The sequence below is a fragment of the Corylus avellana genome, chromosome 2 (genome assembly GCF_965113065.1).
Source record: "Corylus avellana chromosome 2, dhCorAvel1.hap1.2, whole genome shotgun sequence".
NCBI classification, from domain to species: domain Eukaryota; kingdom Viridiplantae; phylum Streptophyta; class Magnoliopsida; order Fagales; family Betulaceae; genus Corylus; species Corylus avellana.
Genome location: NC_142491.1, coordinates 39,044,279 through 39,061,913, shown reverse-complemented (window position 1 = coordinate 39,061,913; position 17,635 = coordinate 39,044,279). Strand labels below are relative to the sequence as shown.

The following is a 17,635-nucleotide window of genomic DNA, read 5'->3' as shown; positions in this document are numbered from 1 at the left end:
GCAGCCCATTAAGGCCGTCTACAGTGTCTTTGTTCGAATGCGGAATTTCAACGAATAGTTTGCGTGCATAGCATGAGTTGCTGCAAGCAGCATACAAATGGGGGGCGTTGTGGAGGAAGGAGTCTAGGGAGGAGGCGGGGCCAGTGGTGATGACATTGGCGTGGAGTTTCTTGCCGGCGTCGAGAGAGGAGTGTCGAGCGCAGTGTTACGTGTAGTCATTGTTAGGTAGTGGGTCTATTATGAAATATTATCAATTAGGTTATTTAGTTCATTAATGTTTTATAGTTGCCTTATTATTTTAATAGTGTTGTGTCTGTAGGACTTTTATGTTATATTTATCTCTTTTATCTTGTTATTTGTTATTTGGGTAGGGTTAGATTTATTTATTTTAAATGAAAGTCTTATCTCATGTGAGACTCTATTTTTTATTGTCTTTAAATACTGCATTATTTATGAATAACAAGAATTTATTAAAACCTTGTGTTTATGAGAGTTTGAGAGCACCTCTTATTGCTCATAGGAGGTTTAGGATTATTCGAAAATCCTATAGGAGGTCCAGAATTCCTCAAAAATCCTACTATATCAATTTTTCTACTTAGTACTCATTTTGAATTCTTACATGTAGTACCCTAGGATTGTGTCTGTTTGTTTTTGTTGGGCATCTACTTGCCTGCCCTTGTTATTCTCTTTTATTTATTTATTTATTTTTGAAAAATGTTATTCACACTTGCATTCTCAAACTTTTAAAAGGACATTTTCTGAGGTGGTGAGGAAAAATACTATTGAATTCAAAATTTAATAATAATTTATCTAAAATTTATTAATATTTTTTACTATCACGTAGCACTTAAAAATTTGAGTGTAAGTATATATCTCATTTAAAAAAAAATAAAAATAAAAAATCTTATTCACATTGTAGCAAGCTACACGAGCATAAACACTAGATGGAATAAATTTTTAAAACTTGACACATTTTCAATTACTTATGCATCTAATACAATAGCCTTTATGGCTTGGGGCTCTTAGTCCTTTACTCCTTTGACTCTTATTTACCATTTTATGCCGTCCTTCGAAATGTTTGGATCTTTTTTGAATTTATTATTTATTATTTGTTTTTTTTTTTTTTTATCGCCTTTTCTCGTTTGAGTTTTATTATTTAAGACTTGAGGTTGTTTTCTTATAATTCTTGTCTCATTTATTATTGAATAAAAGAAGAAAAAAATAAAATAAAAATAGCCCGTTTAATGTTTATTACTCTTTTTTCTGTAATAGATGACTTGAGACTAAGGAATAAAAATAAACGACAAAATGATTGAATGGAGCTGTTAATTTGTACGGCAGCTTCACTTTTCTTGCTTTCTATTACACATCTGAATTCAACTGGGGAAGGTTGGTTTGTAAAGGCCCTTTCACAAGAAGAAGAGTCATAAAGGAATCTTTCTACGTGTGAGGTATTAATTTACTTTTTCTCCTTTTTATTTTATTTTTTATTTTTTTAAAAGGTAAAAATGCAGTCCACGAGATTTACGTGATTTTCAATTAACTCTCCGGTTCCTGATGTATGCCAAAAAAATAATATAATCCTTATAATCAAATTTCGTTCAATAATTTAACAAATTATGATAGAGTGAAACGTTAGATCCAATAAAATTATTATGCTTATTCGATTTAAGTTAGTATCATACTAACACAGAATTCATTAAATTAATAGACAAAATTTGACTGTAAGAATTATGTTATTTTTTTGACATACATCAAGAACTTTTAAATTTATTTTGATATCGTACAGTGAGTTAGTTGCAAAATCACAATGACTAATTTTTCATTTTTCTTTATTTTAAGTATTAATTTCTAGTTTTCTGTGAATCAACTTTTTAATGTCTAAAATGACTAATAGGCTGCCACGAAAGCAAGCCAATCGGTAAATGTAAAAGTTACATTGTACGACGTACATGGGAATTTACTAGCAACCCTTCTCTTATCCACCATTCAATTCAATCCTCCTTTTACCAATTAATTAATATCCACCATATAATATATGGAGAAGAAGGTTAAAGAAATTCTATGAAAATACTCAGTTTAGTTAGAAGTTGTCTTGATTAATTTTCAGATTAAACAAAAACAAGAAGAGAAAGGAAGAAGAAGAAGAATGAGTTTAGAGAGAGAAAGGAATAAGGAGAAGAAGCGTGAGAGAAGTGAACGGGTTCAGTGAAATCGCAGCCCTTGTTTTCTTTTTTCTGTTTAATTTCAACCGTTGGGAGATTTAAACCTAAGCCGAATCCTAATATATTAATATTAATACCTCAATATTAACAATTAAGACCGTGGTACTCCACCCACTTTTATTAATGATAATTACCTCATTCCATCAACGTCTCCTTGAATGAAAATTTTTCTGGTTGTTAGTGCTTTTAAAAGTTTTTTTTTTTTTTTTAATTAAAAAAATTATTTTAATGGGACATAAAAATAAAAATAATTTTAAGTATTTTATGTTTTTAATTTTTTTAATTTTTTTTTTTTTTTTGGGTAGAAAACAAAGTTACGTCGTACCAGGGCAGTCAGTCATGGTGGATGCCAGGCATTCTACAATACTCTTCCAAATATCTAACCCAAGTTGGCAATTTTGGACAAGTAGAAATTCACATGATGCTGGCACCGGCGGTGAAGTTAGGTTCAGGACCATTAACTTTTGTTCTTTGGTAAAACCGCCCATGCTACTGCTGACCTTTGAAAACGACACAAAGCAGACAGGTAGGGGATGAGGGAAAAAAAGAAAGTCGTCTTTGAAGGAGTGGCTGGACCAGAGGGATTTGCTTGCTTTGTAAATATTTATTGGACATGACATGAGTGGTGGCATTGTGGCATGTGCACATGATGCTGGGATCCCCTATGGTTTCATCTCAAGATAATGATATATTTTTATATTTATTTATTACATTCATGTCATATTGATTGACGTTACTTGTTTTAAGTAACTTCTCTTGGATTGAGATTCCTTAAAATTTTCTTTAAATTTAAGATTTTCAAAGGTTTAATAGCTTCCTCATTAAATGCTGAAACATAACTTTAGCTTATTTTAGACGTTGAGACGAGATGAACGGCTGAGATTTATGAATTTGAAAATCTCAGATTTAAAGAAAATTTTAAGAAATCTCAATCCACCTTTGTTTGGTTTTTGTTTTTTTAATTAACTAATTCGATAAACTATTTAAAACACGTCACATCAACTTGTGTGGCATAGGTATGAAGAATAACATTAGTCAACACTAAATACTACACCCTAATCCTACTAGACTAATGAATACTGTTACATGCCCGGTGAGATAGGGATGAGATGAAGGTATAAACTATAATAATTAGTATATAGCATTGCTCCTCCTAAGCGAGGAGTGTGCACCACACGTCCATCATGCCAATGGCTCAACATATGCGCTTTGATGAGTGTAATTATGTAAAGGTCTACATTTAAATGCTTCTCTAAAAGCAATTTGTAAGTTGACCTATAAATTTCTTTACAAATTAATATGATAATTCATAATTAGTAAAATAATTAAGCAAAAAATTTAACTTGTCAATTTAATTAATTATTGACCGGCTTGCCAACTATACACTCTTAATTAGTTTATCAATTATGGGCTGCCACATCAAATTATATAAGAATTGTAGTAAAAATTGTAATACCCCAAACATTTTTCTTCAATATTTCCGCATGTAAATGCAACGATAATGTGTATGCTCTACAATAAGATTTTCTCAATTTCAAGTGAAATACGTCAAACAAGTTACCTTATCACATGCCATTCCTATGACAACCATTAACTCACTCTCTCATGGCATACAAAGGGGATCAGAGGATGTAGGAGAAAATTTGGGAAACCTGGTTTACTTCTAAGTTAGTGGGTAATGTACATTAACTCAAAATTACCCAAGTGAAGTAATCTCACCTGGGAACAGGCCCTACAATCTGTGGAACTGTGGAAGTTGAGTCTCTGATTGTACAAGTTAAAGATATATCACCTTCACTTCTTCTGTCAATGAAAAGAGGCAGCCTGTTAAAACTTGGAGGGCGTGGTGTCAACTTGGAGAGAAAGCTAAGAGTATCTGGCTGGCTGGCTGGCTGGCTGGCAGGCTGGCAGGCTTTAAACATCAACAGCATCAACTGGAAGAGAAGTTGCCCTATGCAGAGAGTTTGGAAGAACCAAAGCTCCAGTATAGAAACTATTGGCAGTAAACATCTTCTCAGGACTGAAAGAGCCATTGATTGCCTCAGAATTTCCGGTCATTTGGTCTGCCACACTGGAGCATTTCTTATCAGCACCAATGGGAAAATCTGAAGTTAATTGTTTCCAAGAGGGAAAAGATTTCAGGAGAGGTACATTGTTCTCTCTCTTTATCTGGGGTGAGCCCAAAGGCGGTGAAACTTCGCCTTTTCTGTGCTCTAAGTTGTCAGACTTTTGAGACAAGCTCGAAGGTGTCCATTTCATTTTCACTCCTAGTTGTTGGTCTCTGAGCTCCCTCAACTGCATTTGATACTTCGCTTTGAGCCATCTTAATTCTTGCCTAATCTCATTATCATAATCATCCAAGATAGTACAGTCTGCTGAAGGATTTGTGGAGAGAGAGTTTCTTGCACTGGATTCACTTTGATTATCCAAAATTATAGTTCTCTCGTTTGCAAAGGTTGATTGGTCCAATGGCTTATTCACTTCATCGCAGCAGATCTCCCTTGACCCTGATGAAATCAATTCTAGTTCGTCTTGCTGAGCCCAAATATCAGTAAAATGGATGCCACCAGATTGGCTTGATGTCTTTGGTGCACCATCTGTTACACATTGCTCTGACTCTTCAACTTGGTACGTTATCTCTTCGAAACGCCCATGGATGGCAGCACATCCATGTTTGGAACACTGAAGAACTTGCAGATTCTTGACTCCTGGACTATTTGATGATACATAATCCAATAGGTGATTATTTGAAACACAGTTGTGACAAAAGCTTGCACTTGTGCTATGTGAACTTTCCGCCATGCTCAGCACCCTCTTCCACTCTGGTACCAAAGTAGCAATTTCACCATCAATCATATCTGCTATTTTTGTCACGTCTTGGTCAGTAATATCAAGTTCGGCCACCATTTCTATTGCAACGCTCATTGCTGTGTCAGTCTCGATGTCAAATGGGAAGTAGATGTTTCGAATACGGCCTGCACAGAGGAAAGCAATTCTCAATTTGGTTTCTGTGCTCATTTGACAATGTAAGGAAAGAAGAAAAAAGGCATTCTGGAATAATTATGACTCAATTAACCTTCTTTATCTGCAATTCTGAGCCTTAAGAAGATGCCATCGTCTTCTCTTCTCCCTTTGATTGTAATGTCAACATCTCCCAAATGCTCATCCTCTTGACAAGAGAAGAGATCAAGTTCACTCGATTCAAATTCAACTGGATGGTAGTCTAAATCAATTTCAGGTGCATAACCATGATAATTGCTGTCGTACCCACTCATCAAAGAGGGATTATTGTTCAAAATTTCATAATGAGGTTGTCTTAGGAGAGGGCCTACTTCATCACTATCTCCTTGGTACTCTATTGAACTTAACTTAGACCCATATTCATCGATTTGGAGAAAAGGGTCCTTCAGAAGCTCCTTAGCAGGGAGCCTACGCGACACAGTTGCTAAGCATTTCTCAACAAACTGTCGCACCTCAGGATCTTTTACTTTGTACAGAGCCTCTGGCTTTTTCCCCTATAGTGAAAATGCAACATGTAATTTGTTAGTGGAGACAAAATTCAATATGGAAAAAGTAAATTAAGAGTTTTGTGTTCCTACAGAGATAACTTTCTTATATATCTGAGCAGGGTGGGTGCATTCACTGTAAGGATAGTCAAAGGTGACCATCTCCAAGATGCACATTCCAAAAGAATATATGTCAACTAATTCATTATATTCCTCCTCATACACCTCTGGTGCCATGAACTCTGGTGTTCCTGAGGAAAAAAAAAAAAAATTCAATTATTTGAATATAAATTAAATTATTAAATTCATTCATTTCTATAACCTTATTTGAGATAAGTAGTAATTTAAAATGCTATTAGATCAACCATATATCTATTATTCACCTCTCATTTCAATTAAATATTTGGTGTGCATTCTCTCTTATAAGCTTAAGCATTTGGGAGAAGTAGTGATTTAACACCCATATGTATTACCACAAACTCCAAGAACTCTCACAGGATCGAGTCAGTTCTTCTGAAAATAGTATGACAAACACATGGGGGGCAGTTTGGATGCGGATTTGTATTCCATGCAGAAAATTATAAAATCTAATAACAGTTCCCAGCTTTAAGACTTGAGGGAATCTAAAACACTTCCAACTTACCGACACAGTGAGCAGCATGAGATTTACGAAGGATCGCTGCGAGGCCAAGATCACCAATCTTGACTTCCCCTTGGTTCCCATTGATAAAAATGTTGTCGCACTTGAGGTCTCTGTGGATAACAGGGGGGTTAAGGCCGTGGAGATAGAGAAGCCCTTTCAAAATCTGTCTGCACCAATGTTTCACGGCTCGAATGTTTACTCTCTTGTGCTTTAGCCTATACCTGACCAGCAATTGAAAATTCAAGAAAAAAATAATTACCCGCATTGAAAATCCAATAAATTTCAAAATTCCAAGTCAGAAAATCAAGAAAGATTAAGACACAGAAGAGTATTTGTCAAAATCTTATATGATGCTTACTGTCTGAGAGTACCAGAGGTGAACATCTCAGTGACAAAGTTAATGTGCCTGTTAGCTGAATCAACCCAAGAAGTGTAGAACTTCATGATGTTCTTGTGTTTAAGGGTCTTGAGCAGATGGATTTCACAGTACAGCCTTTCAAGGTCTTCAGGACTCCGTAGGAAGTCATAGAGCTTCACCTGATTCCATGCTACTTCAATCCCTTCATACTCATCAAAAGCTTTATAACTGCAATAACGAGTTCACCCCAAACGCCCATTCATTTGCAAAACCATAATATTAACAAAAAAAAGAGTAACAGAAAGCCAACAAAAAGTAAATAACTTGCAGAAATTTGAAAAGGGTATGCAGCAAAAATCGTGAGAATAAAGCCTCATACACTGTCTTTGAGGCTCCTTTGCCAAGAATTACATTGTACTGCAAAAAATAGCAAATAAAGGGAACTCAAAAACAGAACTCATGTTTATAAGAAAATAAAACACCCAATAGAAGGCGGAGAGAAGCAAGAATCCCAAGTGAGCAAAAGTGGTTATATACTCTTCCATATCTTCCAGTAGGATCAACTTCAACAAACTCAGAGTAATCTGGTTCGACAGCTGAAACACCATTCATTCCTTGGTTTCTATTCTTTTATAAATCTTGTTCCTAGTCTACAATGTTTCCTTTGTGCCTGTATGTGTCTGTGGCTGATTGAGAAAGAGAGATAGATGCAGAGATTGATGAGTAATCCAATACTAGTTAAAAATATAGAAAGCAATTATTATTTTTTTGTGAAGGAAGAAGAGGGAGGAGAAGGAGAGAGAGAAAGCTTTGGAGAGTCCATCAAAAGGACAGAATTAATTGCCAACCACTCAGAGACAACGCGGCAAAGATTTCACAAAGGCTATCTACTGGGCAGCACCCCTAGACAGAACCTGACAAAACAGCCTCTCCCTTTCACCCTTTGCTTTGCTGCTCTTGCTTTCTATCTCATCACGAGCTGTAAAACCAAACACAGTATCTCTCTCTCTCTAAATTGGCCTGCAACAGCTAGCAAGACATGGACCATCCAAGTTTTATTATTTTATGTGGTGTTGAGGCTCTGTGGGAATTTTGGGAATTATTTTCTTTTTGCATCACGAAAATCTTTTGAAACTTTCCAATTATAAATTGCTGGGTTTGATACTTTGATTACCAGTCCATGCCCCTTTAATATGCACATTAGCTTTGGTTGGGTAGCCTGGAGTAGCAAAGATTCTCGCGGCCAAAATTTTATTTTATTATATTTAATAATGATAATGATATCATGTAATTTAAAAATTTTAAATAATATAGTAACATATTTATTACGTAATATTATGGCATGTTCTCCATTTTATGATCATATTCCCAGTAAAAGTGCTTCGATTTCCACTCATTTTAATCTAGATGAATGCCAAGTGTGTGAATCAAATCCAACGAATAGAAGTTCAAGAGCCACCATCTGCATTGTTGTCAAGGATGTGAGAGGTATTTTTGGTACTGGTAGAGAGAGTGTCCCGCAATTCTTGTTCTTTTTTCATTTTCTACCACCATATTTTTTTTAATTGGTGTAACTCATTAATATGTGGGATGCTCTGTTTTGTACGTGATGACGATGCTCAAGCGGGAGATGTAGCTAGGCGCGAGAGAGAAGAAGGTATGTTTTCTTGCACTTACTTTATGAATTTTTTGTTGCTTATAAGCAACTTTTATATCTGAATGGATTGTTTAGACGTATCGTTTTAATTAAGGGAAACTTCACTAAGGACTTCCAAACTTTTACCCGTTTTGAAATAACTCTTGAACTTCAAAATATCTCAATTTAGTCTCCTGAACTTTCAATTGCTCTCAATTTGGACCATTCCGTTAATTTTAGCCGTTAAAAATTCAAAAAAAGACCAAAATATCCCTGATTTTTGTTTTTTTTTTTTGTTTTTAAATAAAAAAACGTTTTAAAAGTTGAAATTTTATACAAAAGTCAGGAGTATAAACGTCATGTGACGTTTAAAATCTGAGAGGTCCAAATTGAAAGCAATTGAAAGTTAAAGGGACAAAATTGAGAAATTTTGAAGTTTAGGGGAGGTATTTCAAAACGGGTGAAAGATTTGGGGTCCTTAGTGAAGTTTTTCCTTTTAATTATTCGTTTAACTAACTGCAGAGGTACCTAAAGAGTACAGTGATTATGAAACTTTATGCCTTCGACAGTGGTATAATTCTTGAAACCTTTCAATTCTTTATGGACATCTTTTGCTTTTTATGTTATTGGGGCTTTTTATTTAACACATGTTATTATAATTTTCCATGTCTCTAAGAAAGTCTTGTATATTATGCAAATAATCTGTTTCTTCTTCATCTATGAGTTAATTTCTCACTATAACATTATTTTACATATTTCCAGCTGCCCAATAAAAAGGCATTTTGAAGAAAAGAATTGAGGAGGCATGTGCAAATTAATTCTGATGAATTAGAAACAACGCTAATTTTGAATTTGGTACATCTTATGGCTAAATGAACAATACTCATCATTTGATTTTGGTGTTTGCTTTAGGTTTTTGTTTGCTTCCAAGTTGTAGCGTATTGAACATTGTGTATTATTTTATTTTGGATTAAGTTAAAACATCGTTTGATGGTATTTGTTAGCGATATGATGATGTGATTTTATATTAAGAGGACCAACATCATCCTACATTATTCTGCGATTTTTTTTATTAGGTAAAAATGAATTCAAAAAAAAAGGGGGGGGGGGGGGGGGGCGGGAATATATTACCCAATTTTATTTTATTTTATAGAAAATTTAAATGTAAATAATGAGAAATAAAATAGAAATTTTTGTGTCATTTACTGTATAATGTCCTTTGTTGTGTAAAGGGCGTAAATTTTTATATTAATTATTATTATTATTTTTTCTTTTGTGAAAAAATTTTACATTAAATGTTTACACAATAAACAACATTAATATACGTACCATGTAACCATTGGTATTGGTGTATTACATGCCCGCACAAGTAGGTTTCCCCTGGTTTGAGAGGAGGGACGGCTATTTGGCTGCCTCCCTCCTCCTCGCGCCCTCTCCCCTTGGTGAGTTAGCCTATTTACTTGATGTCTTTGCCGCCCCTTTCTCTCTTTGTCTTGTTCTCTAGCATTTCTCCACCGTGCTGCTGTGCCCGCATTGCCTCTCTCCACTGTGCCGCCTTTTCCCACCACCACCAGCCTCTAACGCGTCTCCTCTGGGTTAGGCTTGGCTATAGATCGATTTGTCTCTACTCGATCTCCCATCCTCTGTCTGATCCACCTTGTCGTGTGCCCTGCCACCCTGCCCTCTGGATCCATCCATGTCCATCCCACCTTTTACTTTGGATCCGTCGCTCTGGCTTTGGTTCGACTTTGTTCTGTTTTGTATTTTTTCCTTTCTTGTTTTGCCTATTTTTGCCATGTTTCTTTCTCGGTGTGTTTGTGTTTTCTGTTTTTTTGCTTGTTTGGCACATTGTGTGGGTGCCGATTAAGGGGATTCACTCAAACTCTCCTCCCGTTCTTCGAGTGCGTCGCCAATCTCTTCCGCGCCCACTTGCTGCCCACCGTCTGCTGTTGAGTCTTTTCACGCGTCCCCTCTGCAATGAGCTTCCAACGCCACCTTTTGCGTCTGTTTCCAGCCAGCACGCGATCGGCTTCCTTAAGGCTGCCGTCATTTGCATAGTGTGTTTTTCTTCTGTTTTCCCTATTTTGTTGGCTTCTTTTGTTGTATTTCAGTTTATCCCTGTAATTGTTTTTTTTCCATTTTTTCCTATACGTTTTTTCCTATTTTTTGCTTGTAATAATGTTCGGTCCTTTCTCTTTGATTTGCCCGTTTGTATCTTGATGCTATGTGGGGTATTTGCTCTTGGTCCAGACCTTTGGGTTGTGGATGTGAATGATATCCTGACTTTCGGGTCGAGGATGATGAGTTTCGGCATGAAGGTTCTTTGCTCTCAGGGCCAAAGAATAAGTGCTACCTATGCATTGAATTATGTCTATTTGGTGCAGATCTGATATTAAACCTGATAAATAGTCATAGGTTAGCGGATGTTATTTGTAATGGTTGATTATAACTTTACCTTCGGCTGTAATTTGCTTCAGAGCTTTTGCTCTATTTGTAAGAGCTTTCGCTCGCGACCTTTTATGAATGAGAATGGTATGTTATTACACCCAAAGTGAAACAACAAGGACATAAATCAATTGGCGTTGTTTATAAAATGTAGTAAATGGCTTTTTTTTTTTTTTTTAGTGACTGCCCTTAGGATTTGTAAAAAAATGTGGCCCCTCAACGAGATTTAGCCAATGCTATTTAATTAAGGCCCCAATTACGATAAAAATTTAAAAAAAAAAAAAAAAAATTTAAAGAATTGAATACCAAGCTATATATTGAGATTTTAAAGGAAATAAAGAGGAAATTGAAAAATCACATTAATTGCACCCTAAAGCAATAATTAATCTTGTAATTTTATTTTTTTTAATGATATCTTTTAATTGGTATAACAAAATCAAATGAGGCAAAATGCTCCATTAGTACAATACTACAAATACAATTTGGAATCTCTACCAACATGTGGGCTAAGTACATTTATTAAAATTAAAATAAAATAAATTTCATTTTAGGCAAATTAAATTATACATAAAAAAAAAATTATATGTATACCTCAACACAAAATATGTAATCCCTTGAAACTAAGGCCTCGTTTAGTTCATAGAATAAACCCCTGGAAATGAATAGCTAATCTTACGATATAGCTATTATTTTGTTTGGTTACGAACTATTCCTAGAAATAGTTTATTTTCATGGGATTACTAATCTCATACACATTATTAGCTAACTAATCATTAAAGAATGGAATACATTTTTCAAAAATACCCATATAATTTTTTAAAAAAACTTAAACAAAATAAAAAAAATATGAAAAATAAATTGGGTTGCTTGACCACCCATTGGGGGTGGTGTGACCACCCCCTTCGCACTTTGGGGTGGCTACGACCACCCCATATTTGCTTTAGGGGTGGCCGAAACCACCACTAGAGCTTCTCTGGGGCGGCCGCAGCCACCCTGTGGATTGTTGAGGATGGCTGCACCGCTTCTGTGGGCTACCTATTTTATTTCATGTTTTATTTTTTTAATATGAGTTTGAAAAAAAAAATGATTTTTTGTAATTTTAATTAATTGTTGTTACCATACTAAAAAATATGAATAGTTATTCTATTCCACACTTTTATATTATAAATAATAATTATTCATTTTTAAATGGACTAGACATTCCACCCAGGGACATAAATGCCTAGCACCAATGATGAATTCTATACATCATCTAGAAAAAGAATTAAAAGCAAAAAGCGAGAAACGTTTCTCGCTTAACACTACTTTTAAATAAAAAATAATAATAATAAATAAAACAATAAAACATCACTTAAATTTACCGCCTTAAACCTAGCTAGCTAGCATGGTAACTTTCTCTTTGTCGTGGAATCGTAGTAGAACCAACGTACACGCTCAGGAAAAGAAAAAGCCATCGGACACTCCGGCCGGCGGCCCCCACCTTGTTGAATTGAAAAAACATCACTTAAATTTACCGCCTTAAACCTAGCTATCTAGTATGGCAACTTTCTCTTTGTCGTGGAATCGTAGTAGAAACAACGTACACGCTCAGGAAAAGAAAAAACCATCGGACACTCGGCGGCCCCCACCTTGTTGTATTGATATGTGGACTATAAAAATGCTTGTCTTGAAAAAGGCAGAAAGACTTTTGGTAAATCAAGACATGGTTTATGAAAATTGACGGAATAACAACAGCCGAAAATGATTGATAATATATTATTAATTATTCGTCAAAAACAGGGCGATGGAATGTACGTACGGATGTTAGGATGCATGGATAGAAATTAGAAAGTATCATAATACGCGTATATATGTACTGTGAGAAAGAGCATGCATGCATGCAGCGGAGCGGCACTTGGTGCAAGGCAAGGAAAGACATGTAAATTACGTGTCCTGAAGTGATCATGTCATGTACAAATACCCCGAAGAAATTCACAATAAAATAGAAAAATAAATAAATAGAGAAAATAAAATAAAATAGAGATAAAAGATTTTTATGTGGTTCGGTCTATAACTTACGTCCACAAATAAAGCCCTAAATTTACATTTTGCTCTTATTGAGTTGATTTGTTTTCAATACAGAATGCTCTATTTATAGAGCTTACACATAAATGTAATGTTAATAAAATATCTTAATTTAAGGTGATCAAATCATAATCAAATTTTTAAAGTTAGACTAATCTAATCTTCATCAAATTCCTAACTTTAAAGTCATTCAAATATACTCTAACACACTCATGGATTCATGGCATCCATGCGCTCAACAACAATAAAGCTTGCTTAATTCTAGTGGCCTCTATCTATTTGGGGTCCATTTTGCACCTAAGACGATTTGGTTTCTCAAGGATTATCTTCTAACAGGAAATATTACAAACCTCTTTATTTTCTTTTTGGGTCAGCATGCATGCATGCTTCTCATTGATTTAAATCAAATATATATGGTTTGGTTGAGTGCCTTTTTTAGGCTAGGCGGATCCATTTATATGGTCCCTTTGGTCTTGCACACTAAATATTTATATCTTATGAGTTAATTATGTTAGATTATTAATTATTTTAAAAGCTTAAGCTTTTAAGAAAATGTAAATTTAATCACTCAGTAATCATTATTTTAATATTCTCCTTCACGTGGGACTCAAAAATTATGTGAGTGTAAAAATGTTTACATGCACTGTTTTAGACCTGTAGTAAAAATTCTGTCAAGAACAATTTCTAAATAATATTTTTTTTCTTGCAAGTAAATCTTACTTTAAAGAGAATGGTATAGTTGAAAAATGTGAAAAAAAAAAGAAAAAAAAAATCTGCTTGTGTGTACATAAAAAAATATTATCGACTTAGTATACTTATTTATTTATTTTTTATTTTTACGTAAACTTAGCCTTATGCTAACTAGCTAGGATGGCTTTAAACCAACTTTTTGAAAGGAAAAAACTTGCACATAAAGCCGTAGAAAATATCTAAAACCCAAGAGCTAGGTTTATGTTTAATATTTTGCTTCATTTTTCATTTTTCTTTTTAGATTAAATAACATATTTACTGAGTGCATGTCAAAAAAAAAAAAAAAGTAAAAAAACTATTTCTCCATCTCTTATTTATAACAAGTACTTTATAGGGCGCTTTTTATATCATGTAATTTTCTTTGTTTCTGTTTAATTGTGATCATGTAGTATTGTGGTTGACGTGTTTTCCACCTTTTTTTTTTTCTTCTAATTTTTGCAAATGAAGCACGGATTCTCGTTAATAAGGAATAATAAGACTAGAGTTTAAGGTTAGTCAAAACAATATCACAAATACAATCTGGAATGAATAACATTTAAGTTTTATCTATGACATTGTGAGTGGCTGCTTTAGCCAAACCATGTGCCGCTTCGTATCTTTTCTGATGTACATGGCAAACTTTCCAACTGTGGGCGTATTGGAGTGTTTTCCACCTACTGGTTTTGCTTTAATGACTTATTATTACAACTTTTGACCATTAACATTTAACAGTACTGTTTCCATCAACTCCTGCTTCACGTTCAAGGAGACCAGTTAAAAGAATTAAGCAGACGAAATAATGCCATTGAGAAAAATGGAAAGATACGAGAGAGGATTGCAGAGACGATCCTCCATGCACGTGACATCTAATATACCTTGGCATTTTCTTCAAGGTTAAAAGACAACCATCATCAACCTACGAAATCTTGAAATTAAAACAAACAAACTTTACATCAAATATCAAACAGATTGCTGTACGTCTTTGTTTTCTTCACTAAGGTCAAGAGCAACATGAGTGCATCATGTGGGTTCTTGAGAATCGAGATCATCTCTCGGTAAAACATTTTGGGTGTATTTGTTAAAAGGTTTTTGATTCAGTAAAAATTGATTGATATAAAAAAGAGTAAGAATTTTTTTTTTTTTTTTTTCAAAAAAGTGAAAAAGTAAGAATATTTGGTATTAAAAAAAAAAATTGTTTTATAATAATTTTTTTATTTGAATAATAATAAAAAGTGATTGATGTGATATAAAAAATAAGAAGACGTTAAAAAAATGAAAAAAGTAAGATGAATATAATTGAAACAAAAACATTTAGCAAACAGGGCCTGTGGCGGTGGCATAATATATATATTATAAAGTCTTATATTTTATTTTGTTGGTAGCTAGGTTTAGATATATAATTTTAGTAATGCTATATTTTTATTTTATAATTATTTGACAATATTGATATAACAATTTTAATTAATGGTTAGATTTTTTTAAAAGATTTAATAATTGGTTTCACAAAAATATTGGGAGATAATAATAAATTAAAAATATACTATATAACATTTGGATAAAGCCTGAAAAGTGAAAACTGAAAAGCACTAAATGAATAAGCGTCATGATCATACACTAAATAATAAAGAAGATTTAACTTTCGAATGAAAAAAAGAAAAACAAAAGCAAAAAAAACCCTTGTTATATGGAGAGAATCTAACCCTTGGACATGGTCAAGTTCAGCCGCCTGACCTTTCCATTGTGGATTTGGATAAAAATCATCTTTTTAAAATAAAAAATTTATTGCCAAAAGTGACTTTAATGGTTTTCGCTGCGTTTAAAAAAAAAATAGTCAAATTCTTAATAATAGTTAAATTTGATAATTATGATGCATTTTTGTTTCCAGTATAAAATGTAAAGCGTAAATAGGCTGATTAGTTTATTTTATTATTCACATTATAAATTTTGTTTATTATTATTATTTTTTTATTCTCTTTCCTTCTCTTTTTTTCATACTTTTTCACACTAAAATAATATTTAAAAAAATAAAGAGTAGCATAAAAAAAATGAATAACTAAAACAAAAATTTGTATATTTTCAATAATTATTTTGCGTACTCTGCCAAAGCAACTCTTAAGGAAGCTGTAATGATGCTCCACAGCAGCATGCAGTAATTCAGGCAAAACGTCAAACTGAGGCGCACGAACTCCAAATTAAAGAAGAAATCAGAGCCAATTCTGCAAGGAAGGATCAGCAGGAAAATCACGAACAGGGCAAACAACCTAAGCAAGAAAAATAAGGGAGTACAAGTAAATATAATTTATTAAAAAAGAATGGCCACTTTTGCAGATAGGGAACGTAGCTTTATTGGTAGAGCCTCCATAAACGCTTGAATGGAAGGAACAGGGATTGATACCTCATCTTTCCAGGGATTTTTTTTTCCTTTAAAGAAAGAAGGAAAATTATATATAAATTCTTTAGGTAAACGCGTTTTTATTAAAAACTCCATAGGTGTTTTTTTTCAGAAATTGACTCCTGGGTCAATCGAAACTACAATAAACTCTCTACAGTCAAAAAATTTTAACAGCCGTTAGGGCCACTCAAAACTCCCAATTTTACCTGATTAAAATATTATTTTTTTATTAATTTAATTTAAAAAAATTAAATCTTAAAAAAAAAATTAAAAAATAAAATAAAATTGAAGGGTGGCCAGGGATGGCGGTGCCAGCCACCCCAAACCACTCGAGGGGTGGCTTGGGGTGGCCCGCGGGGCAGTTTTGAGTGGCTCTAATGGCCGTTAAAAATTTTTAACCGTAGAGAGTTTATTGTAGTTTCAATTGACCTAGGGAGTTTTTAATAAAAACGTGTTAACCTAAGGAGTTTATATATAATTTTCCAAGAAAAGTTAGATGAAAATTTTGAATGTAAAAGTAAAGAACTATTTTATTCTATAAGAAATGAAAATGAATGTAAAAGGTCATAGTTTTTTTTCCTTTCTTTCTCCCCGTTTGCAGTTTGCAGTATTTGCCTGGACAATAGAAAAACTGACCTTTATGTTGTTTCCTCTCTCTCTTTTTTACTCATAACAAAAAAGGAAAAAGGGAGAAAGATTTGTTTGTTTTACCAATAAATATATACGGGGGCATCATTCAAGAAAACTGCCTTTAGTCACCATTGTATTGAATTCAAAGTAAAAGGACTAAAATTAGTTTAAAAATCAGTTTCTAGTTTTTTGAGTTGTAAAATTATTAACCAAATTTTATTGTTTAAGTTTTTATTAATATATTATTCTCATTGGATAATATGCCTAATCCATTTTATATTTATTGTAATATAGGCGATTGTAACTAGGATTTAGTTAGATAGCATACAACAACTGTTATGACACAGTGATGATAAGTGATTATAACTCGTAACAACAATCAACTAAAATCAACAATGTCTAATAGTAAGTATAAATATAAAATATCAAAGAAATAAATAATGATAGAACCAAGAATTAAATTATAAGAAATAGAAACGATAAAATAAAATAAGGAATAAAAGAAATACAAAAAGAATGTAGGTCATGTTTTAGGTTCCGTTTGTTTCGGCGTCAAATGTTTTTCGTCGTAAAATATTTTCAAGGAAGTCATTTTACAGGAAAATATTTTACGATGAAAACATTTTTTGGCGTTTGGCGCGTGTACGGAAAATCTCAAATATTTTTTATATTCACAATATAAAAATACTAATATACAATAATTTAAAAATTAAAATATTACAATACCCTCCCTGGACTTGACCAAGACCCACCCGGAATTTGGCCTGGAGTTGCCTGGGACCTCGCCGGGAGCTGCCTGGGACTCGTCCAGGACCCGACCGGACCTGCTTGGAGCTTGCCCCAAACTTGACCGGGACTACCCCAAACTTTAACCCTTTTTTTTGTTTTTTTTTTAAAAAATTTTTTTAAATTTTTTATTTACTAGAAGCAATAGTTAGTAAATGAAAACTTCATGATTTAAAACGCTCTTTACCTCAAATACAGATAGCAAATAATATTCAGCAAAT

General features: G+C 33.6%; 1 protein-coding gene across 1 annotated transcript; it reads right to left on the bottom strand.

Moving 5' to 3' along the window:
* Window positions 1–3,757: 3,757 nt before the first annotated feature.
* LOC132180040 (putative serine/threonine-protein kinase WNK9) lies at window positions 3,758–7,591 on the bottom strand. The gene is made up of 7 exons (XM_059592889.2): window positions 7,270–7,591; window positions 7,112–7,149; window positions 6,733–6,960; window positions 6,375–6,595; window positions 5,825–5,982; window positions 5,302–5,740; window positions 3,758–5,200 (listed from the first exon to the last, which is right to left on the bottom strand). Exons 1-7 carry the CDS (start codon window positions 7,342–7,344, stop codon window positions 4,140–4,142), a joined length of 2,220 nt encoding a protein of 739 aa, XP_059448872.2. The 5' UTR covers window positions 7,345–7,591; the 3' UTR covers window positions 3,758–4,139.
* Between the last annotated feature and the right edge of the window lie 10,044 nt (window positions 7,592–17,635).

Excerpts from the sequence above, each read along its gene's own strand:
- LOC132180040 (XM_059592889.2), bottom strand. The coding sequence starts at position 7,344 with ATGAATGGTGTTTCAGCTGTCGAACCAGATTACTCTGAGTTTGTTGAA. Across the intron at positions 7,150-7,269 it reads CTACTGGAAGATATGGAAGA|TACAATGTAATTCTTGGCAA; the intron begins GTATATAACCAC and ends TATTTTTTGCAG. Across the intron at positions 5,741-5,824 it reads TATATAAGAAAGTTATCTCT|GGGAAAAAGCCAGAGGCTCT; the intron begins GTAGGAACACAA and ends TTTTCACTATAG.